Source organism: Polypterus senegalus, chromosome 9, assembly GCF_016835505.1.
Source record: "Polypterus senegalus isolate Bchr_013 chromosome 9, ASM1683550v1, whole genome shotgun sequence".
Classification (NCBI taxonomy): Eukaryota; Metazoa; Chordata; class Cladistia; order Polypteriformes; family Polypteridae; genus Polypterus; species Polypterus senegalus.
Window position 1 is genome coordinate 116,795,006 of NC_053162.1, and position 26,054 is coordinate 116,821,059.

At 37.4% G+C, this 26,054-nt stretch overlaps 1 protein-coding gene across 2 annotated transcripts in view; it reads left to right on the forward strand.

Annotated features, from left to right (window-relative positions):
• The window catches only part of LOC120535651 (mixed lineage kinase domain-like protein), a 104,982-nt gene that overhangs the window by 62,659 nt on the left and 16,269 nt on the right, over window positions 1–26,054 (forward strand). For both annotated transcript variants that reach the window (XM_039763606.1, XM_039763607.1), the window contains 4 exons: window positions 4,933–5,068; window positions 6,193–6,277; window positions 8,857–8,996; window positions 13,790–13,839. In XM_039763606.1, coding sequence (XP_039619540.1) covers window positions 4,933–5,068; window positions 6,193–6,277; window positions 8,857–8,996; window positions 13,790–13,839 — 411 coding nt within the window. The remainder of the gene's footprint in view (window positions 1–4,932; window positions 5,069–6,192; window positions 6,278–8,856; window positions 8,997–13,789; window positions 13,840–26,054) is intronic.

The following is a 26,054-nucleotide window of genomic DNA, read 5'->3' on the forward strand; positions in this document are numbered from 1 at the left end:
CAGAGGAGTGTGGTAGCCTGTTTATGCCCATTCTGCACATGTGGCCAGACCACCTCAGCTTTCACAGCTAGATTTGTTTGTGGGTGGTTGGTTGCTTTGGACATCTTGCTTAAATGGTTTAATTGGTGATGTGATCATGAAGTGAGACACCCAGGATCTGTTGCAGACATTGTATTTGTAATACCTCAAGTTTATTCAAATCCACATGTTTCTGATCCAGAAAGGAGGATTGATCTGTCTAGTTCTGTTGTGAATGCCAGTTTCTTCTCCTGGACCAGCAACCCTAGGTATTTGAAGTCCTGCACCTGCTCAGTCCGGATATTTTCTGGATGGACAATGACCTGCCATGCTTCTATTGTCTGCACCTTGGTCATGTCCGTATTGATTTTCAAGTCGTACAGCTGGACGATATAGGCGATATCGTAGCAAATGTTCATGGTCATGGGATCATTGTCTTTGAAAAAGGTTCTATTGTTGGCAAACATGAGGTCAGTCACAAAGTGGTCCTCATCATATTGTACTCCACGTCAGTCCTGGAATACTTTTCTCATGATGAAATCAATTATGATTTTGAAAAGCAGTGGAGACGCAACATCCCCTTGGCAGACTCCAGTCTGAATTGTAAACTCCTTACATAGTTTATTTTGGATGTGACCTTGTCTGGTTGAGCCATATTATGTTGTTTGGAGAAGTGTGATGACATTTGGAGACAGATGTTCAATCTCTTGTGATCTCCACAGGGCAGGCCAGTAAACACAGTCAAAAGGTGACTTGAAGTCAATGAATACAATGACGGTTCGCTGCCTACAACAAATTCTTTTCTCCATTAGTTGATGAATGGCGAAGATCTGATTGCAGCATCCTCGTCCAGATCTTATTCCTGCCTGTTCTTATGAAGACCTTGCCGACAATGGAAAGGAGACTGATGCTGTGATAGTTCTTACATTCTCCTTCTTGTTGATGGGCACAACTATGGCTTTTCTCCTTATGAGTGGTACTTGTTCCATGCTCCATATGGTCTGGAAAAGTGAGTGAAGTCGTCAGAGCAAGCCGTCTCCCCCGGCCTTAATCTCTTCTGCATTGACCTGGTCCATCAGGTTCAGGCAGTTGTCTGATAACCATGACTGCGTTTGACAACAGGCACGTTGGCACAAGGGTTGGGCACATTCCAGGATGGCACCTGAAATCTGCCTTTTTCTTCATCTACATCCTCTGGCATGGCCAATGATGCAAAATGATTGGATAAGGTGATATGGAACTCCTGTTTGCGGGTAGTGTCCATCAACTGCTTCCAATCCAACCTAGCTAGCGGGAGTGCCATCCATTTTTTACGTTGTAATTTGAGTTTCACTTTATCCCCAATGAGGTAGTGATTTGCTCTTCAGTTGGGTACTCTAATACCACGGATATCCTTGAGTGATGAACAAAAGTCAGAGTTGATCAGTATTGTTGAGTCATTGCCTAATTGATTTTACCATGCAAGTCAGTGTTTTTTCGGATTTGGGAAGTGGTTATTCTCAATAATCAAATTGTTGAATGCGGCAAATGACAGAAGGGACAGGCCATTGTCGTTAATCTTCCCTTGGCCAGATTTGCCCATCATTGCCTCCCAACTAGACCTATCCGCGCTGTTATGGGCATTGTAATCTCCAGCCTGGATGGTCACCTTTGTCTGCGGGATTGAGTCCAGGGTATGTTGAAGCTGCCTGTAGAAGGCGCCCTTGGCCAGGTCTGTGCTGGTCTTGGTTTGTGCATAGGCAGAGATGATGTGGGTCTTGATGGTGAGGACTGCCAGATGATCTGATATTGGTTGGAAGGCCATTACGCTATTAGCAGCTTGAATGTCCACCCCAAATCCAGTGCCTGTTTCTCGCCATCAGAGTAAAAGAGTGTCATTGTTTCATCAATGGGTGGTGGTTGGATGCTAACTGTTCCAGATCCAGTAAGTCTCATTTCAAGTGATGCCACAATTATTAATTTACACTTGGATAATTCTCGCAAGATAATTTCCTTCTGACCAACGTGGTGTGTGGTTCAAATATTCGATGCGGCCACGTTAATTTCCATTTTTAGTGAGGCGAATTTCTTTCTTCAACCAGAAGTCCACTTCTCACCAGTCCACAATGCTGGCACATTGGCTGTTTTGGATAGAGTAGAAAGAGCAAATGAGTTTGATACTTTCCACTGCAACATATATTATGGTTCAGGTAAAAGGAGGATATTCTAAGATAAGCAGTTCTAGCCAAATTCTCAAAGAGTTAATTGGACCTTCCTTTGACTGCTAGCTAAGGTAGGTGTGATTCACTCTCTATAGGAAGATGTTTGCATCCTGCTCTGGATTATAAGTGACTCACAGACATGCACACATTCACACACAGCCATCTGGCACTAGTTTGATTTCTTTTTAGGTGGATTTTGCATGTGATGCTCATGTTTTTATGCTCATGCTCACCCTCTTTATGCGTTCTTTAGATTGCTGCCATTAGGCAGGAGGTATAAAACCCCATTGGCGCGGAAAAATGCATACAAGAAATCTTTTGTACCCTCAGCAGTATCTGTTCTGAATCAGATGAAGTAGGTTTTTTTTTTTTGTTTTTTTTATGGTTTGCTTATATTTGTATTTTTATGGTCTGTTTGTCTAATGAGCGTGTCAAAAGGGAAATTTCTGTGACCCCTTTGGGGCACAGACAATAAAGTCGTATCTATCTATCTTTACATTGGTTTCCTCTTCGGTCTTGGGTTCCATAGGTATAAGAAGGGATTTAACATCAACTGTAATAATAATGTCATACTGTACATTTAAAGTAGATTACGAAGCAAAAAGAGAACAAAATTCTTTTCTAATTTACATTGCTGATACTTTCCAGGTTTCTAACATTTACCCTTAAACTACAGATATCGGTTTCTCATTTTTAAATTTTTCTCCACCTGCTATGTTTATATATGTTTACTTTATTGGATATAGATGATTAAACTCAATTTAGATACATTTGAATATACTGTATTATTGTTTTTTTTGTAATCTATTTTAAATATGACTTCATTATTACTGTTATATTAAATATGTGCTTATTTTTAAAATTAGACTTCATTATAAACACATTTTATTTTTTGGCAGTTTTCTTTGGTGATGACTTGGGTTTCCTTCCACTGTTCAAAATTTTGATTCCAAATTGGCAGGTTTAAAAGAGCATAGTTAAATCTGTGATGGCATTCCATCCAACATTGGTTTCTCCCTTTCTATGGTTTTTCTCCACCATCAGAAAATATATGAATGAATTTGGACATCTTAACTGTTCATTGGTGGAGCTGAAATAGTTTTAAGGAACATTATTATAGAAAACCTGAGTCTTTCCTGAACCTCTGAAGTTATCCTTATATTTTTTACTAACATAATACTTGATTATATGCATTGATGATATTTTAACTACCTGAGAAATAAGTATGCTGCTTACTCAGAAAACATTGGAATTAGAATTCGAAAGCCTTCGTTGGCATTGTACCAATACAAAGAAAATAAAAATAAAAGAGTTGAATGAGTTTTTAGAGTTTAAAATTCGGAGGCCCAAGGATAAAAGCTATCAGCAAGTCTTTTTATTCTGCTTTTAATGCTTCTGTACATTGGGCACTGGAGATATCTTTCATAGAGGGCAGTGAGCAGCCATTGATTTTTCTCTGCAGTAGATGTTGCCCTTTTGTAGAGCTTTCCTTTCTGCTGCTGTAAGGCCAGCATCTCATGATGTAATACAGTATGCTAGAACACTCTTGATGGATGATTGGTAGAAGGTCAAGAGCAGCTTCCTCTTCAGTTCTACTTTCCTGATAAGTCTCAGGAAGTGCAGTTTCTGCTGGGACAGTTTGACCACCACTAGTGTGTTTGCTGTCCAGAACAGGTCCTCAGAGATGCAAGTTCCCAGGAACTTGAAGGAGGTGATCCTCTCCACCAGGTACCTGTTGTTTTATGGAGGAGCTGTCTCTGCTCTATGCCTCCTGAAGACAATTACCAACTCTTTAGTTTTGTGGGCATTGAGTAAAAGATTGTTACTGGAATACCACACTGACAACTTCTGCACCTTGTTCCTGTATGCTGACTTTTTTTTAATATGACCTTCTCAACATATATTTATACATATCTCAAACATGAATTAATTATTTCGCAGACATAGGGACAGGTGTCTATGGACTCTAAGTAGGAAACAACCCTGGAAAACCCTGCCAGTCTGTTGCATGACATCCATGAGCTCACACTCACAGAGAGCCAATTTAAATCTACACATCTTTGGGGTTGTTGGAGGAAAACATATTCATGTACTGGCAAAACATGCACACAAACAATGTCCAGGCACAGGTTTTGAACCCAGGACACCAAATTCATCAGTCAGCAGCACTGACCACTCCACTACTGTGCTGCCTATCACCAAACCAAATTATATGATAATATGCATTTTTTGCTATTATAATTATATATTTTAACTCACAATTGTTACTCACATAGTCTTTGTTGAAGGAATAGTTTTCAAAGGTTTGTGGGACTTGAGTAGTACAAGGAGTGTTTCCTAACTTAAGATATCAGAGGAGTATGTGTACCATTTGCAGCATAAATATGTGCTTTCATTTAAATTCTAGACTGATGCATATACAATTGGGGTCAAAACTACCAAAGCTTTTTAACTTGTTATAAAAAGAAATAACATAGTTTTTTCATTGTGATATTTTTTACTCGTCTTGTAATATTACAAAATGACTGTGTGAAAGGGATACTTAAAAAAACAAAACAATAAATTTTTCTTTAATTTTCAAATTCCTATTAGTTGATAGTCTTGCTTGGTTTTAATGTCGTCCAGATATGACAGGAAAGACATTCTTTTCTCACCCCTATTGACTATTTTAAATGTATAAAATGCCATCAATAATTATTTCATTGTCTCTCAGGCAACAGACCTGATTTTCTTATTGTCATGGAATTCTGTGAGTTTGGCAGCCTGCGAGAAGTCTTGGATGGCAAGCACAAACTTCCCTGGACCAGAAAGGCTTGGATATGCTTAGAAGCTGCCCGGGGACTTTACAGGTGAAAGAGGAATCCTATAGTATGAATCAATTTTCTGTCTTGCAACAAGGAAATGTCAGTCATTATTACTCTTTGATTTTTATAGCTTGATCAGGAATGTTATAAGGAAATGTAAAAGAGAGACTTACATGTACTGTATTGGTGCCCAGCTATGGGATTGCTTATGCTTAGCTGAAAAGAAGATCTTGATTACAGGGATCTTGGGTGCCACTCTGCTTGAGACACACAGCCATGTAAATACAAAATGTATCAAAATAATTGTTTTATTTGCAAAACACAAGAAATATATAAAATAAACCTAAAAATCAATCTCTCCCTAAAAGTATTGTTTTCTCAAAAAGATGCATACAGTTGACCAGTACCAATTAGGAATTGAAATGCTTAAACAGATTTTCTAGAGTATTCCTTATCTCTGTTTATTTTGGTTAAGTCCGGGTATGACTGAAAAAGTCACAGATTTCTGTTTGGAGTCTGTAACTCTTTAGGGATGTATCTCTATCTTGTACTTGTTCCTCCTATTTTCTATATCACAGTTCACTACAAGTGCCTTCCAGGTCATTAGAGTGGTGATCTGCTAATTCATGGAGGTAATTAAAACCAACAGAATAAGGGATTCCTAAAGGACAAGTCTAATATTCTTATGGGATGCTGTAGGATATTTCTAAAAGTATCTAGGCAATAGGAAGACTATTTCTGTAGCTACTGAAACATTTTTAGTTGGAACATCTGAGAAAAGGTAAGTACCATTCATTAAAGGTAAAACTACATGAAGTTTTTCATAGCAACAGAAAGTTTTTTACTTTTGGCATGTTGATGTATGAGATAGTGTTGACACATCATAGCTCTTAAGTCCTGTATTTGTGTCATGTGTTTTCTCTGTGTTGGTTTTCTTATGGGTACACAGTTTTCTCCCATTACCAAATATTTGCTGGTTAGGTTCACTGGTAACTCTATACTGTCTTGTAAAGGACTGCCACTCCAACTAGAGTAGAATTCTATGCTGCTTTTAATGTCATTGGGTTAGGTATTGGTGCATAGTGAGTTCAAGTTCAGAACTTCAATGATTAACTTTCAGGTATCAAAATACAGTAACTCCTTTCTTAATTAAGTTTTCTGTAATACAGGCTACATCAAACAGAGGAGAAGTTCAAAGTACATGGCTGTATTACTAGTAGCAATTTCCTGGTAGACACTGGATATAGAATTAAGGTAGGAAATTCCTTTTCACATAATGTAACTGTTTTTCTTTTTGTTATAACTATTTTTGCTTGATTTGTTTGTTTGATTATTTGCTGGCTATTTGCAGCTTTAGAACTACTTTTTGTAGTATTTTACAAGTAATGGAGATAAATAGTATTTGTCTGGATTAGGCTTTTTTAGAATAAACAGAAATTGCTATATTGGTGAGAGTCAGTGGTTGTAGTGCCCAACTTTTTTGATTTAGTTTTAGATTATTTTTTATTATTGTACTGTATATTGATGGTCAAACAACATACCTAAAAGGTACACCTTTGGATACTGTAATGGCATCTGGGAGATAGTAGAATGTACATAATGCAGGTTCATTAGTGTTTTCTAACGGTTCTTCATTTTCTCATTATTTCTTCCATCATTCACAAATGCTATGCCCGACAGGACAATCTAACCTATTGTGACACTTACAATAATGTCTTACAAGACATTGAAAAGAGTCGAGGTTAGGCCAACACTAATCCATTTACAAATATCCCTGATACATGACCCGCTACATCTGATAATAGATTACATAATCAAGCAATTTTTATATAACAATATTATTTTCCCAGGCCTCTTGCTATCCTAAAGACATAATGTTAGACTACAACTGGATTTCATAATAATAACAAAATATTACTTTCCCATTTAATAACTTTTTTGTATATTAAAGTTTTCTGGAGGGGTATGTTAGCCAAGTGATGTGTGTAAAGAGACATGACCATGAAGTCCATGTTTTTTCTCTTGAGAAAATATATATAAATTTGGACAGGAATACAGACACTGTAAAGTCAATGCAAACGGCAAAACATATTTATGATTAATGGATGTATGGCACTGGCCACAATTTGGATAGTCTAGTATGCCAGATGTATAATATATATGTCTGAAGACAACCGTGAGTGAATTTTGCTTAAGAAGGCTCACTGAGTGTCACATTTCTGAACCAATCCAACACCTTATGAAGGTGGTGCTCAAAGTAGAGGCAGTGATTTTGAACTGCAAAGAGCAGCAGTGCTCTTGTTAGCCTGGCTCAAGAGACAGCAAACTTCTGTTTACGATGAACCTTCTAAAGTCTGAATGCCTCCTGAAAAACTTTGTTAGACATATAAATGTGTGTTGCATATGCAGAGAGGACATTACATGTCATCAACATACACAACCTGTTGCAAAAGAAAAACATTTCATTAACATCAGATTATACATTGGCATTCAAGGTCCTCAATGAACAAGTTGTAAATGTGAATGATGTCACAGGTACTTTGTGTGTTCTCTGTTGATCAGTTACAACTATAGTGTAGGAGCCAATGTAAGGTTAAAAGAATTGGCGCAATCTTCATGAAAATATGAACAGCAAAATATGCATTGGAAGTAAACAATGTGTCGCACCCCTTCTGAAGGACTGCCTTTAAGAGAGTTCATAACGAAGAGCCACAACAGATGCAGATATCAGTACTCAAAATCTGCCTAACACCAGTAATGCATAGACGAGTCTGCACAGCACCCACCCTCTGTCCACGTCTAAACAAGTAACAAGGGAATTAACATTACTGTATAAGTGGAAGATCGAACATGCCATGCCAGAATATAACAGCTGCATTTTATTATATTTTATTATATATATCCAGACAGTAATGCTCATATATATTCTGTTTGCTGCTGTTATGCCATATAGTTATGCAGTAGTCAAAATGACAGGAAGATATCATAGCAGAAAGAAGCATGTCTCCGATGTATGGAGCCAAGTAGTTGCGGTGGCCTGTGTGTGTCTGTCTTTTCTGTCACCATGCTCATTACAATGTACATATTAATAATTTAGCTTCAGTTACCTTGTGCTACTGAGCTCCTGAAATGGTAACAGCAATTTTAGTTTTTTCTTCTGTCAGAGTCAGGTCATTTGTTCTGTTTCTTTTGATCTCTCTTAGATGTCCATGTGGTTTAAATTTCACAAACTGGCGAAAATGGGGTCAGGTGTTTTTAGGATAAAGTCTTGTGGTTGTTGCCTTTGCAGTGGGGGATTTTGCTGCTATTCTTTATGAACTTTTTAATGGGTTGTCCCCATACATGTATACTCTGCTTCCACAAGACTGCAAGGCAGGAAACACCTGTGGACAGAGTTCCAAGGTGTGCATGCATCTACACAAACCCACTCACTCGCATTGGGGCCAGTTTATTAGACTTTTCAGAGTTTACATAATAAACCAATAAAATGCCACAGGTTGAATTTACTTTTTGCCTTTTGTTTGTGAAAGTCAGCCTTACCAATATACAACTGAAAAATCACTAAGTAAGACGCATTCTCCCATACAGTATGTTCCTGTACAACTGATAAAAGAGAGATTACTTAGAGTAACACTCAAACACTGGTTACATTATACCCCAACTTTCCCATGTTGGTTTCATTGAATATCTGATGTTAGAAAGGTGAAGAATAACCACTCTGTGCTAATACATAAGCAAGAAAAGTTGAAAGATGGCACACAAAACTCAACAATAAAATCACGTTAGATCATTATGGTTAATCCATTAAACTCTGTCTTTCATTTTATGTCTAGCTAGGAGGATTTGAGCTAGCTGCAACACAGACCTCCTTGATGAAGAGCAAAACCAAAAAGTCAACTACTCTATACTACAGTTCTCCACAGCAACTGGAGAATGCCAATTGGCGTTACAACCGATCCTGTGAGATTTACAGGTAAGAACCCAGACTAAGCCTGGAAACAAAATAGTAGTTTTGGGGCTCATGCCTAGATAATGGAATTTTATGTACTAGTAGCTATTCTATATAGCTAAATACTTTATCTACTTGCAAATAATTAGGCATACTGGACAAATTGCATGATTCACCAGATCTTTAAAAAGTTAATTATGAAGTAAACAATTAAACATTTTAATGTATACTGTATACTTGATACAGCAGCTCCCATGTATGTTAGCCTTCATTGTTGTTTGCAAATGTTTGCTGCCTGAAAATGTGAGTAAAACTGAAAATGTGAGGAAGAACTCATCCACTTAGACACAAAGACACAACAGCAGCTGTTGGATTTGCACCCTTTGTCTCCCAGAGTGCCAGAGATAATTGCTGGGCTGCTAAGCGGAGCTATAGCATAAACATCGGGGGGGGATTTGGGAGGGAGGGGGGGAGCAGGTGCCTAACTTCATAATAAGAGAAGAAGATACAGACCTTATCTTCCTGTGATAAGGTCACTGGTGAATAAAATGGATGAGGTCTCGGTGCTTATCAGGAGCCAAAGGAAATACAAACTCGGCAGTCTTATGTGCTTCACAGAGAAAAGGCTGAGAGCTGAAACATCGGACTCTATAGTTGCACTGAATGGATTTAAATTGTGAGGACAGACAAAAGCTGGTGTGAAAGCAGCAAGAAGAAAGGGGACAGACTTGCCATTTTTGTGAATGAAAAATGGTGCATCCCTGGACACCATTACTATTAAAGCACAGTTATGCAACCCGAATATGGAACCTCTTGTGGTGGCTTATGACCAACCATATGTGCTGAGAAAATTTTCACATGACATTGTGCTGGCAGCTTACATCCCACCTTCAGCAGTCTCAGCAATCGCAGCAGACACAGTATGTTCTGTAATTAGCAAACTCACTACTGACCATCCAAGTGCTGTCATTACCATTTTTGGGGACTTTAACTATGTTTCACTTTTTTACCAGTTTGTGGTCTGCGAAAGAGAAAATAAGACCCTGGACTTGTATGCCAATGTTAAAGAAGCATATAAAACTGGTGCTTAATAATTTGCCATAATTTGGTACAGCTCATACCTGCATATAATTCCCATTGTCCAGCAGGTGCCAGTCACCACCAGGATCATGACAGAATAGACAACTTAGGCTGAGGAGGCTCTGAAGAATACCTTTGAAAACACTCACTGGGATATGCTTTGTGAGTCAGACGGTCAGGACATAGACAGACTCCGCCACTGTATCACAAACTACATAAAGTTTTGTTTGGGTAATACAGTCCCCACAAAGACAGTGTGCTGTTTTTTTCAACAACAAGCCTTGGACCATAAAAAGACATGAAGGCCCTACTGAATATAAAGAAAAGAGGCTTAAAGTCTGGAGATAATGATGAAATAAAGCAGGTGCAGTCAGAACTGAAGAAGCAGCTCTGTAAGGGGAAAGACCGCTACAGAGACAAACTTAAGCATATGTTACAGTAAATCAATATGAAAAAAGTGTAGAATGGGCAGAGGACTATCAATGGCTACAAGCAGGCTGTAAAACATGGAGAATAAAGGAACAAAAACAGAGCTAATGAACTGAACCAGTTTTACAACAGGTTCAGCTCATTCTTGTCAATACAGCTCTCCCCCCAACGCCACTGACATTTGTGTGCAAGCTGAGGAAGTTCCAGAACACCAACTGCTATCTGCATTCTGCACGACCTTCCTGTATAATGACATCATACCTGTGGTCTCCAGCTCTCCTCCACTCTCTGCTCTGCTCTCTGCTGATGTAAGTGAGGGGAGCTGGGAAAGCTCTTCACAAACAAGGCTTCTGAGCATGATAGAATCAGTTCCAGGGTGCTGAAAACATGTGCCAGTCAGCTCTTTGGAGTCCTTCAATACCTGTTGTTCCTTTCCCCAGCTGTGGAAAACATGTGTGGTCCCAGTGCCAAAGACAGGGCATTCCAGTGATCCCAAGGACTTCAGACCAGCTGTTCTTACTTCTTACATAAGGATGACCTTTGAGAGGCTGGTCCTAATACAGCTATGACCTCTGGTTACAGAACATCTGGATCCTGTGAAGTTTGTCTATCATCTGCACATACACACAGCCTACTTCCACTGGAACAATGCCGACATCACAGTCAGAATAATGTTCTTTGACTTTTCCAGTGCTTTTAACACCATTCTGCCACATTGACTGGGGGAAAAGCTCAATACTTTGAATCTTAATGCCTCCCAGATCTCCTGGATCATGGACTACCTGAACAACAGACAGCAGTTTGTGTGGCTGAGGGACTGTGTTTCAGAAATAGTGGTATGCAATAGTTGTGCACCTCAGGGAACTGTCCAGTATCCCTTCCTGTTTACACTCTACACAACAGACTTCCAGTACAATACCAGTGCTTGCCACCTACAGAAAGTTTTGGGTGACTCTTCTATTATAGGTGGCATTAGTGAGTCCAAGTACAGGAAGGTTGTGGAGGACTTTGTCTTGCTGATGTTGAGTTGCAAGTTGTTGTTCCTGTACCACAAGACAAAGGAGCTTGTATTGGACTTCAGGCATGCCAAGGAGCCTCTGAGACCAGTCACTACCCAGGGGGAGGACTTGAAAGTGGGGCAGAGCTAGATGTACCTAGGCACCCATATAAACAACAAACTGTACTGGTCTGACAACACAGTGGCTCTGTACAAGAATTGACTGAGTAGACTGTAGTTGTTAAGGAGACTCCAGTCTTATGATGTGTGCAGCAAGCTGCTGGCAATGTCCTATCAGTCCATACTGTAGTAGCCAATATGGTGTTCTATGATGTGATCTCCTTGGGAAGCAAACTGAGCTAAGCTTATTAAGAAAGCCCATCAATTAGTACGCTGTAGCACTTTCATTGGCAGAAACATGTATTGTAATGCCTAAGTTTTCCTATTAATTTCTTTAGGTTATTTTTTTCACTCTTTCTTTTCTTTGCAAACCGCTTGCAGGACAGAGACATTTTTTTTTGTCTGTCATTCACCATATGTTTTAAAATAACTCGTAAAATTCCAAAAGCTTAACCTTTCGTTTCTCTAAGTACTTGATGGGTGCTCCTGATCCAAGTCAAATAATATTAGAACAAACTCCATTTTAATGGCCTGGCCATTTTCCTGTAGAACCAATGTTAATAAATCCTCATTATCAACAAGTCTCTTTTATTTGCAAAATTCATTATAACATAGTCATTTTGCATAAAAAAGCAGCAAAACCAGTGAATTTCTTCTGTACTTGTCTGGAGCTCAGTTGAACAACTAACTAGACTGCACATTTAAGTCACTTGCAGAGGTGCGGAACTTGAGAAGGGTTAATGCAAACCAGAGCCATTGTGGGTGTATCTAGGGGCAGCATAAATGTCAATCAAATTTGACTTAAGCTGTACTTGCAGAGCTCTGAAGGTTTTTGGCTCACCCTTTAGCAAAAGTGCTGATTGTTGACTTTCCCATGTGTTTATTCTGCTCAACCAGTTTTCAATGTGTTTCATGCACACCATGATCTTCTCCATTTTTATAATTTGTTTCATTTGATTGTGTCTGAATTTTGAGCTTGTAAATTTATGCATCCAACAATTTGTATTTATGAATGTGACCTTCATTCCCTTGAAATTTTTTTATCATGATCTGTTATGTTAAGCTAAAGCTTTTCTAGGTTTAATTTAAAAAAAAAAAGACTCAAAATAAGAGACAGCAGCCAGAGGGAACCAGTCAATCCATTAGGAAAAATCACCTGAGGGGCAGCATTAATGAAAGTTAAAAGATTTGCTTTGGACACTGATGGGTGCTGTTTATGTAACTCAGGCAGCAATTGCTCCAGACACCGGAGGGGACCCCCAACCCCAGTCTCCCTGGACCTTAAAGTATAGTATTGCTGACTGTGCTATGGGTGCCATTTAAGAATAAAAAAAGTTTGGATCTTATTGCAGCTATTGATGCTAGCAAGAAGAAAATAGATGCTGCCATCGAGTTTGCCATTCAGCAGTCTGCTTTATCAACAGTAGACGCCAAAAGACCATGCATGCTATGTTCTACTAATTATTTTTTCAGTCCTGAGCACTTTGTTCTTACGGAATTTGTCCTGTGCATGTTTTCCTTCCTGAAATGTCTGTCCTATTGTACGCTGCAGCTTTTTCAATGAATAGCGTTTTACATACATTAGACACTGAATTTGATGCTTCTGAAAGGGTTCCTACCAGCAGGTCTTCTATGCACATTTTTTTTTCTATGGGTCATTTACAGAAATATATGGATTCTCATTGCATATCTCTTCAGAAAAGTAGTAGTTCTAGTGGAGATTGTTTGGTCTTTTGATATTTTCTTGACTTCGACAATTCCTTTTGACATCCATTTCTTAACACTTTTAGTGTTATGGTGTCTTTTGTTTAGCCTTACCCTGGTTTGTAAGTGACAGGCTTCTTACTTTTTTAGTCTTTACTCAGTGACTTAGAGGAGTCCATAGCTGTTGAGCACAAGTACAATGTGGAACTCTAGAATTGTCTCCATTCTACTTAATTTAACATTTAAGAATTCAATTAAATTTGGAGCCATTTGCAACTTTCTCATTTACTGTTTTGTTTGCTTCAGTCAAAAAAGCAGAAAATAAATAGAAATCGTGTATGAAAATGTGCAGAAATGTGCCATTCTTAACTCTGCACCAATTACATACTCAGGGAAACATGCACTTTTACCAGTGGTGCAAGTAACTGTATAATATAGAGTGTAAATTGTTACTGCTTACTTTACTTTTTTCTTTTTTTATTGGTAGTTTTGGAATTGTCATGTGGGAGGTAGCATCAAGAAAAATCCCTTTTCAAGGTAAGTATCACTCGTGATAAGTGCAACAAGTAGCCTGTTAAAATTTACTCACCTATTCAAGGTCATAGGCAAGTTAAAGTTTTAAAGGGTGAGTTTGGTATTTTTTAAATTGAAGTTATTTGTTCGAAATTATTACGTAGATTCATTTGCCACATAAAACTGTGCTCTGAAGTGAATTAAAAAAAAAAAAAACTTACAACGTAAATGGGTCAATATAGAACCTCGTGTCCATATGTAATAGAAAAGCCTTAAAACTTACCAAATATATGAGACTTACTGTAAGCCTCATTTTACACTTGCTCTTTCTGCTCTGTAGACAGCTACACAGTAATGAAGGAAAAAATCACACTTATGATTAAATGTATTCTTTCACTTTAAGGAAGACACTGGCTGTTCCAATTGGATTGATAAAGCATACATGTGCTTCACAGAGAGAGAATATTGAGCTCTCATAGCAGTTATTGAAGTGACAAGAGCTGAACAGATTTTATAGGCATGTATCCAATGATTTAGTGGGAGAAAGCAAGTACAGTATATCGGTTTTAACTGCCACATTTTAAGCCTAGCTTACATACATCCATTCATCTTCCTAACATGCTTCTCCAGGGCAGAGTCGTGGTCCATATGGAGCCTATCCCAGCAAGCATTGGATACAAGGCATGGCAACAATCAATATCAGGGCAAGCACACGGACACACACACACACACACGTGTGCCATTTCCGTAATGCAAGTTCTCCCAGGTTTAATCAGGTTGACGTTTAGTAAGCTGAGTATGAATGTTTTAACATGGGCAGAGTGGGCTGTCATTCCTGTTTTACAGTGCAAAGTTCTACAGTACATGGAGTCTGCATGTATTTACTGATTGAGTGACATCTGGGTCAATGAATTTACTTACTCAGTAAGTAAACTCGTGCTCAGTTCTTTAATTGTCGACAACAGTGACTTTCTATGTGTTGCAATGGTTGTGCGACATAGCAAAATTATCTTAGCTTTTTCAAAAATGTAAGACTTTTATTAAAATTACAACATAGTATAATCAATTCAGCTCAGATTTATTGTTTTTTGTAGAAAGTACAATAAATCTTTAATGTGCTAATTTTTTTTAAATACTTTGTTAAATCCCCAAGGGGAACAATATGCTGCCACTCACCTTGTATCTTGCTTCATTACTTAAAATAACTACACACATTCTAACGAGGGGTGGGTTTTGACATTGCGTTGTCATAACTCTACTACCGCTACAAGCACACAAAGGAGCAAGTAACATGTCCTTCCCCTAAAAACAGCGGACCAAATATTTTTATTTTATATATATATATATATATATATATATATATATATATATATATATATATATATATATATATATAATGAAATTAATATTTGTTGTTTCCTTCCATTAGTTTCTACCATGTATGGGCACAGCGTTATATAAAGGTTCATTCTTGGCTGCAAGAACAGGGAAATTATTTTTTTTAATTTATTTTTAGTAAAAGGTACACTTTAGAGCACAATTTTATGTGACACATCTCACATACAGTTATATGAAAAGTTTGGGAACCCCTCTTAATTCTTTGGATTTCTGTTTATCATTGGCTGAGCTTTCAAAGTAGCAACTTCCTTTTAATATATTACATGCCTTATGGAAACGGTAGTATTTCAGCAGTGACATTAAGTTTATTGGATTTACAGAAAATATGCAATATGCATCATAACAGAATTAGACAGGTACATAAATTTGGACATCCCAACAGAGATATTACATCAATGCTTAGTTTTGCAAATATAACAGCCTTTAGATGCCTCCTATAGCCTTTGATGAGTGTCTGGATTCTGGATGGAGGCATTTTTGACCATTCTTCCATACAAAATCTCTCCAGTTCAGTTAAATTTGATGACTCTCAAGCATGGACAGCCTTGTTCAAATCATCCCATAGATTTTCGACGATATTCAAGTCAGGGGACTGTGTCGGCTATTCCAGAACGTTGTACTTCACCCTGAGCATGAATGCCTTTGTAGATTTTGAACTGTGTTTTGGGTCATTGTCTTGTTGGGATATCCAACCTCTGCATAACTTCAACTTTGTGACTGATGCTTGAACATTATCCTGAAGAATTTGTTGATATAGGGTTGAATTCATACATATGCCGCTCCTTTATTTTTCTTGGCCTGCCAGACCTGGGTTTAACATCAACTGTGCCTGTGGCCTTCCATTTTCTGATTACATTCCATACAGTTGAAAGTGACAGTTTAAACCTCTGAGAACTTTTTGTAGCCTTCCCCTAAACCATGATACTGAACAATCATTGTTTTTAGATCTTTTGAGAGTTGCTTTGAGAATCCCATGCTATCATTCTACAGAGGAGAGTCAAAGGGAAGCACAGCTTGCAATTGACCACCTTAAATACCTTTTCTCATGATTGGACACACCTGTCTATGAAGTTCAAGTCTTAATGAGCTAATCCAACCAATTTGGTGTTGCAAGTAATCAGTATTGAGCAGTTACATGCATCCAACTCAGCAAAATTACAAGGATACCCAAATTTCTGCACAGCCAGTTTTTCACATTTGATTTAATTTTATACAACTAAATACTGCTTCACTAAAAATATTTGTTCTGAAAACACCACAGTACTCAGATGTTCCTAGGAAATTAAATACATACCATGATCTTTTTTGTGGAAAGTAAATTATTATGCAGGCTGAGAGGGTATATACTTTATATACCACGATTGTTAAGAAAAAAATTAACTTGAAAAATACCTAAAAGTTTCTAGCAAGCAAAAAGAAAAGTAGTGAGATTATTAAAACTTTATTTTCTTACATGCAGTCGTCATTTACACTAAATGTCCAGTTTTGTCTTATCTGGTTTTCTTTTTTTGGCACAGATGCAATTTATATACAGGAAAAAGACATGCTGAAACTGACAACCAGAACAGAGATCCATCTTCTTATAAAATTGATTTACAGACTATATGCTATGTGTGTGAATGCTCATTATACTCTTAAAGCTTTAATGATTATTTTTCCCAGTTCACTGTCAGTATCAGACACGTGATAAACATTATCAAATAGTACCTAAGTAAAATAGCAATTGAGTAAAAGTGATTCATAATATAAGTTGATGGTGTGGTGGGAGTTAACATTACCTTGACAGCTGTGCAGGTATAACTAATTATAAGATAAAGAAATAAAACTCCATTTATATTAATATAAGTGGGCCTGGTTCACTTGTGTTCATACTTGCATTGTCATTTAAAATTTAAAAAACCAAAGAAAGTTACTCTCCATCTTTTGTCATTGCCTTTGCTTATAGATATTGTTATGTTGTATTATAGGTATAACAAATAATTCACATGTTTAAGCTATTTTCATTCATGTCAGTTGACAATTCTGCCTGTATAAGCACAGGTCCTGTATATGTCACATACAAATACAGGCAAAAACACTCACACAAGAACATCTCATCCAAATAAAAAAATTACAAATGTGTTTTTTGTTTTGTAGTGTAAAGAAAGCATATCTGAAGTAATGCCATTTGAAATTAGATCTAGGTGGACACTTGTTACTGCATGATTAAATATTTATTTAGATTATATTTCATACATTATTTTATAAGTTGGTAGTGTAATAGGTTGATTGGTGTGACTGTGGGTGTTAATGAGTGGACCTTGCAAGGGACTGGCTCCCTGTCAGTGCTATTTCTTGCCTTAAGCTCAGTGTTGATGGGACTAGATTTGATTTTCTTCAACTTGGGGAATGTCGTGATTTGTTATTAGAACATTAAAACATTTTTAAAAAGAATATTCTATTTTTCTCAACAAGCTCACCAATCTTATTCATCTAGATTCTCCAAAATAACATTAAGTCAAGCTTTGATGGTCCATAAAGTTGTGTTTTTTTGTGTAAAGTAAAACTTTTTTTTGTGAAATTTGTCATTAACAAATGCCCAACTCTGCCCCTGTATTCTTGTTAAAGTAACAGCAGGGATACAGTGTATTAATCTCTTTCAAAACTTTAAATACTGTTTGTGTATGTATGTTATGTGACTTTCTCTGGGTGATAAAGTAGACCAGAAAACTTGTGGATATACCAAATGGCTTTTTCACTAGACTGAACTAATGAATTACTTTGTGCTGGACTTTGGAATGTGTTTACTCTAAAAGCCACAAATTATATGCAGTAAAGACCCCTTTTTCAGGGGTGTTCTGTTCTGCAAGTATATTCTTTTCCTTCCTTTTTCACTGTCTAATTTTTTAGTAATCACATTTGTGCCTTTTAAGCTGTACCATTCAAACTTTCTGGCTCAATTCAATGAATGAGTTGTGAACAGGGATTTTAATCAGCTGAGCTAATGTAATGCTATATATTTCACTCATACAAATAAGTACTTGGAAATATGTCACTGGTTCTGCATGGCTAATTTGTGTTGTATTAAGTCAATATAAACAAAGAGAAAGGTTTGGTAGTCCAGTCCATATAACTGAAACAAATAGCAAAACAACTGAATAGTCATTGAAGACTGAGTCCAGATGTGAATAGAGGATGATATAGAGGAGTGGTAGAGCTGGAAGTGAAGTCGGTGGAGTCGCCGGAATTGGGCTTTCCTTCTGAGGATCTGTAGAGGAAGAGGAAAAGGCATTAGTGTACACTGCCAACCCTTGGTCTAGCATATAAACACATTTAGTCAAGCTTATCGACTACCTCCCATGCTCACATGTGTGACAGTGCCTATTGTGATATCTTGCATATCCACAAGATGGAGTAGACAAGATGAGGAAAAAATCCTACTTGTAATTTTGACACATTTAAGCTGTCCTTTAACTGTATTTTTTCAAATTTTTATAATTGATTCTTAATTACAATATTGTTGTGACAGATAGAGGGCACTATCATCCTCTTGAGCCCTCAGACAATACGTCAAACACCTGGTAAAAGTCCAACAAGTTGACTTTTTATTAATTAACAGTGCACAAAGCAACCTCCTCTCCACAGTAATACAAATAATCAATAATACAATCCTCCACTACTCCCAGACACGTTGCCACTCTTCCACCCCGCTGAGCTCGACGTCTGGGATTTCCCATCATCCTTTTATAGTCCCTGACCCGGAAGTGTTTCCAATCCTAATAAGCAAGTGAAATTTGTGTGTTTAGTAGATTTTCCAGTAATTTTGACAGTACGTTTCCAGTAGATTATATATGCTAATTAAATCAGTTCTACTATGAAAAACTGGAGGATACTTACAAATCATGATGCTGATGCTTTTGTCCAAGGAGAAATACAACATTTTAGATACAATTGGTTAAATTTCCTTTGTTTTTCTAATTTTAGCACAGGTAGATGAAGTTACTTGCTCATGGTCACACATTGTCAGTAGCCGGATTTGATCCCTCAGGGATTAAAGTCCAAAATCTATGCCTGCCATTAGTAAGTAAAAATAAGTTCAAGCAAGTAAAATACTGCCTTCTTCCACTGTGCTAAACTAATCTATTGGAACATACGATGTTTGTGATCAGAACAGGCCATTCAGCTCAACAAGCTCATCCACTCTATTCACCTAGACTGTCCAAAATAACATTAAGTTGAGAAGGTCTATAAACTGCTGCTCTCTACCACACTACTTGGAAATTTATTCAGTGTCTATGGTTCTATGCATAAAGGAAATTTTTCTGATATTTGTAAGAAATCTGTCTTTGAGAAGTTTCCAATTGTGTCGCTGTGTTCTTGTTGCTGAATATATTTTCTGTAACAGCTGAATCTACTGTACTAATTCCTTTCATAATTTTAAACACTTCAGTCATGTCACCTCTCAATTTCCATATGATCAAACTAAAAACATTCAACTTCCTCAATAAATCCTTATAGCTCACACCTCTCTGTTCCAGAATCAGCCTAGTCAGTCTTCTCTAGATTTGGTCTAGTACTGTTACGTCTAATTTGTAACATGGAAGCCAAAACTGAACACAGCACTCTAGGTAAAGCCTTGCTAGTGCGTTATATAATCTAAGCATAACCTCCCATGAATTAGATAGATAGATACTTTATTAATCCCAAGGGGAAATTCACATAATCCAGCAGCAGTATACTGATACAAAAAAAAAAACCACAATATTACACTTCACTCATCGTGTTCTATAACTGAACATTCTACTCTTAATCACCTTTGTACACTGTCTGAATGTAGATAGGGATGACTTTTGGGTCCTTTGCATGAGGTGTACTTTAAAGTTTCAAATCTCTTATTGTGTATTCAGATCTAAGATTTTTTCTTCCTGTATGTAATATTTTACATTTGCAGTAGAACCCTGGTTGTCCACATCCCATTTACAGAGTTTCTCCATTATCCTAGGCAAACCTATAAGTGTAATACACTACTTAAAATTAATATAAGCTTTGTATCAAATACTGTACCAAGCGCCTTAATTACTATACCTTTAACCTTGAGCTGGTGACTGGAAATGTGGGTGTGACTTACTCACCCCTACTAAACTGCATCCCTTGGCTGTTGTCAGTGTGTCACCAGCATTGACCAAGTACATATGCTGTACTGTTTCACTCACTTAGGATTTTTGTGTTTATGCATTTCATAGTACTGATGAACCGCCAGTGGGAACTGTAAACTCGTGTTCTCTGGCTCAGATGTAAGTGATTTGCAGTGTGAGCAACATGAAGACCTCACTCTGTCAGTCGAGCAGAGCCTTTCACTGACCTCTGTGAGTGGTTCATTTCCCACTTGATGTCCACCAATCTGTCTCTGTCTCAGCCCCCACTACAGCAGCTCTCTGTTTTATCCATGTTTTCTGCTATCTGAGGTAACATCTGTCCACATTACCTTTGGGTAATTTGTGTTCTGTTGTTCATATATTAAATTTCATCTGCCCAAGCCATTATGCTGACCAAATCTCTCTGTAACAATAATGCAGATTCTGCATTTTCTGCCCTTCCACCTAGTTTGGTATCATCTGCCAAATTACCTAACTTATTGATTATATTCTTGTCCAGATCATTTATGTATATTAAAAAGAGCAATGTCCCAACACTAAGAGACATCACTTTTAACCTCACCTAATTCTGAAAAAGTTCCCTGAGTGCTACAGTTTGTTTCCTGTGTTCGAGCCATTTTTGTACCCATGTACAGACCATGCCCTGAACTCACACTTCTTTCAATTTGATCACTATGTTTCCATGTGGTACATTACCTTGATTTTCAGAACACTTTTGATAAATAGTATGTACACCTCTGTGATCTGTTGCTTCTTCATAGAATTCCAGCATATTAGTGAAAAATTACCTTTCCCTTCTGAACCCATGCTGAGTATTTGCTAATACTCCTGTTCTTGACGTGTGCTGCTCAGTCTTCCCATAGCAATCCCTTCTATTAATTTACTGTATGTGATGCATTAAAGTTCACTGGCCTATAGTTGCTTGGATCAGCCTGATCACACTGTTTATACAACGGGATAATATTTACTAGCCTCCAGTCTGTAGGAATTTCAATAATATGCAGAAACTTTTGAAAAAATATGTGCCAAGAGTTTATATAAGTACTTACTAACATGTTTAAGCACTCGAGGATAAATGTTATGTGGTCCTGGTGATTTTTTAGATATCATCCTACAGTATGTAATCCAAGCAGTACCTCTCCCTCAACAATTTTCAAGCACTAAGTACCTCCTTTGTAGTCTCTATTACTTGTGAGAGGTTAATGACTTCTTCACGTGCACAGCATAAACACCTAACCCTAACCTCCTCCATAACCATTCTTTTACTGCCAAAATACTGAAAGAATCTGTTTGGGTCATCTTTTGTCTTTTCTGCATTATTTCTCTCGTATAAAATAAATATGCAGCTACATGCAATTCCAACTTATTTATTTTATTCCTAATACTCCTAGCATTAAGGTAAACATTTTGTAATGTACAGTGTATTTCTCATTCTACTATGGCAGTTTTTGGGCTAGAAATTAAGTGGGCTATTAATACAGTATGTGTATTTGATGTTGCACTACTGCTTGTACCTTAATGTGAAGTTCTAAACCTGGTCTGTATTCAACTCCTTGGTTCCCCATTCCCTAGTTTAAACAATCCTCAGCTAACCTACTCAAACTTCTCCCCAGAACATTGGTACCCCTTCTGTTAAAAATTAACATGTCATGGAGGAACAGGTCCAATCCGGTGATAATTCAGTTCTGATATTAATTGTAGTTTTAGTTTTTATTTTATTTTATAAAATTTATTTTTATTTTTATTTCATTCTAGTTTTCAGTTGAGTCAACAATTTTTATTTAGTTCTTTGTTTAAAATTTTAGTTTTTATTTTATTTAGTTCTGGCTATTTTGCATATTAGTATATTAGGATACCAGTAACGACACACAGAACAATAACGTGCAGTAAATACACTTGACTTGAACATTCCTAGTTTTCATCCTCTTTCTCTGTACGTTTACCATTTGTTTGCTCAGACGTTGATACGCTTGCTGCTTCCTGAGCAGCTCTTCTTTTTTCCACCCTAGTGGCCCGCTTCTTCTCTTCTTTCATCGGCATCTTTTCACGATAAATCTGATTAAATCATTTTTTTGTTGCAATTACTTAGTACGTTTTACTTAATTTTTTAATTAAGCTGGCACTTAAGTCTTCAATCTGCCTCAGGAATGATTTAAGATATAAAGAGGTAGGGGAAGTGACAGCAAAGCAGGTAGGGATGAGATCAGCGCCCGCACGCATGTGCCACACTGCTGCCCTGCTGGCTGCTGCAGAGAGTTGATTCTACAATAAAATAAAATAAAAATAAAAAGAGTAATAAAAATCATCACATAGTATATGTGTACCAAATTTCAGCTCAATAAGTCAAACGGTGTGCGAGCTACAGGGGATTTAAAATCCTATACAAACAAACGCACAGCCACGGTAGCATATTATATAAAGATTAGTTTTTCTGTTGCAAGACCACAAATGCTGGCCTACACATATTTCAATGAAAGTTATGTTTCAGTCAACAAAATACACTCACAGTTCATAATGCTGTTAAACACAGTTTGACTATTCGTGATCAAACAGATGAAGTGGCCTAATGAGTATAATCAGCAAGATCAAATGTTTCAACCCAAGAAACCAGTCTGTGCAAGCACTTTGCTGTTAAGCTTAAAACAAGCACGCATTTTGAGAGATTTGTTCATGTTGTAATGACGTCCATTGCACAGATAACCACACAGTGAAAATATTCACTTGATGAGCACCTGTAATGCAGGTGCACAGATGAGGTCCTCAGCCACTGGTGCCAACAGACTGTATATTGACGATTTCTGCTGCTAGTACTGAAGCAGTGACATGCAGTGAGTTTCATGGCTGGTGAGGTACTGACTCCTTCAGAGTCAGAGTTACAAATATATGAACCAAAAACAGTAGCTATTCAAATGACAGCCAGCACACTGACTACTGGTTATGTTTCACATCTCATCAGCATTCTTTACACACACATAGGTAAGGTTCATATTTAACTAAGAAAGAACATTACATTTCTAGTGGCAAGAGAGAGAACGGAGAGAGTGCATGTGCTCTGCACCCTTCATGTGTTCTAAATTTGCTGTTGCAATTCCACAATTGATACTCATTCAATACAAATGAAAGTACAGAGTGGTGTACAAAAAAATGGATTTCAATTTTGACCTTAATTGAAATAGTGAGTTGTTTTTAAAAGCTTTTCCTTCTGATGCTTTAATCAATTTTAATACAGACTGTTCAACAAATGGATAAGAAAAAAAAAAAACAAAAGAATATTTTATTTAAGGTCAAATTTTAGTTTTTAAATATTGCATTTTTTTCTTAGTCTGATCCCATTTTTTATAAAATTGAAAACCATTTATGGTCTTACCTTTATTTGTAAATGAAGTCCATGCACCTATCCTTCTCCATGAAAATCTCAGTCAATCTATACTAATAAAAGGCAAAGCCCTCACTGACTGACTAACTCACTCACTCACTCATCACTAATTCTCCAAGTTCCCGTGTGGGTAGAAGGCTGAAATTTGGCAGGCTCATTCCTTACAACTTATTTACAAAAGTTGGGCAGGTTTCATTTCGAAATTCTACGCGTAATGGTCATAACTGGAAGCTATTTTTCTCCATATAATGTAATGGAGTTGAGCTGGATGGCCGTGGGGGGCGGAGTTTCGTGTGACATCATCACGCCTCATTCATAAGTATGTAGAGAACAAGGAAGACCTCCAAACAGCGCTGAACAAAAACGCCATTTCGCAATTGAGAAGGCAGAAAAAGTTTATGAAGCAATTGATGCATACAAGCATATTCATAAATACAAGCATATTCATAAGTGCAGCTACTGCGGAAACAAAGCACGGCGTGAACCGTAAGTTTACATTAAGTTTATAGACACACTCCCGCTGCCGTTTCTCATGCCTACGACGAATGACGGTATTCGCGACATACAAGTTTACTGAGAAGACACGAGGTATAAACGAGACATTGGGTCACTTTGTAACGGAGTTAAAATTGCTGTAGCAAGAAACTTTTAAGTGCCGGGTCTTAGCTAACATTAAATAAACACATCCTCCAAATACGAACATGATTGCAAGAAATAATGATGATCAAATCCTTGATGACAGCAACACTCACAAAACAATTACTGTATATTGACAATCATGTTATGTTATTTTTAAAATGTTCCCTTTTCTTTTGCATAACTTCTTTAACACACTAATTCTCCGCTGCGAAACGCGAGTATATATATATATATATATATATATATATATATATATTTTATATATAATATATATATATATATATATATACAGTAATCCTGAAGCATAACCCAGCGATAGGTGAAAATCCAGAAGTAGAAACCATATGTTTCTATGGTTATTTTATATATTTTAAGCCCTTATAAACTCTCCCACACTGTTTATAAATATTCCCGCAGAGTTACACAGCATAATCCTTTGTATTCTCTTAGATATTAGGTGAGATTCATTGAAATTATGTATATAAACACACTGTTTATATACAGTAAAACCTTAATATTTTTTTGAAGATATTGAGTGTCTCCGATATCACATATCACGATAGACATGCCACCAGCAATAAATACGTACAATGCAACAAAAATAGTATACAGTAAATGTGTGTGTACAGTGACACTAAACGTACATACATGTACTAAGTACTGTAAGTAGAAAATTAATTATGGTTACTCACCAACAATGACACGATGACTTGTCCGATAACAATGAGTTTTATTTTACTGCACAACAAAGGAGAGCGTTACAGCCCTTAAAGGAGCCACTTCAGGCGATTGTGCAGCACTGCCGTTGTTCTTCTTCTGGCAGTCTTCAATCCAAATCCCTAAAGCAGATTCCATCCAGACTACTGCCTTATTACATCCACTTACAACTTGTTTTGCACCCTGGTTAAAAGGACACTGCGCCGTAGATCTTATATTCCTTTGCTACTTTTTAAATAAAAGAATGGTAGCCTTCAACAAATCCAAAGCGTTTACCTTTCATCGTTAACATCTTCCGTTTGCTTGGGCACGGCCCCTGAAGCAGTAGCAGATCGTTTGGAGCCATAATGAAGGGCTTGACTATACACAAAGATAAACACAAAAAGCACAACTCTTTACACAGAGAAACACGTTGATGCTGAATGAGCGAGACGAGACTTCCTGGTTAACACTGCATTCAGCAAGCAGGAACTTAACTGCATGCTCTGATTGGTTAGCTTCTCAGTCAGGAGAACTTAACTGCGTGCTCTGATTGGTTAGCTTCTCAGTCATCCGCCAATAGCGTCCCTTGTATGAAATCAACTGGGCAAACCAACTGAGGAAGCATGTACAGGAAATAAAAAGACACATTGTCCGCAGAACCCGCGAAGCGGCGAAAAATTCGCGTTATATATTTAGTTATGCTTTCATATAAAATCGCGATAGAGCGAAACCTGAAAGTCAAAGCGCGATATAGCGAGGATTACTATATATATATATATATATATATATATATATATATATATATAAATATCCCGATCTACATACTCTCAAATAGACAAACCACACGCTGTGATGCAATGGTAGAGGCTTCGCCTCTAGCGCCGACATCCGAGGTTTGATTCCCGAGAGGGGATGCACTGAGTATGTACGCGCGCTTCCCGATTCATTTTACCCTCGCATCCGCATCCCCTTGGTTTGAGACGTATGAAAAA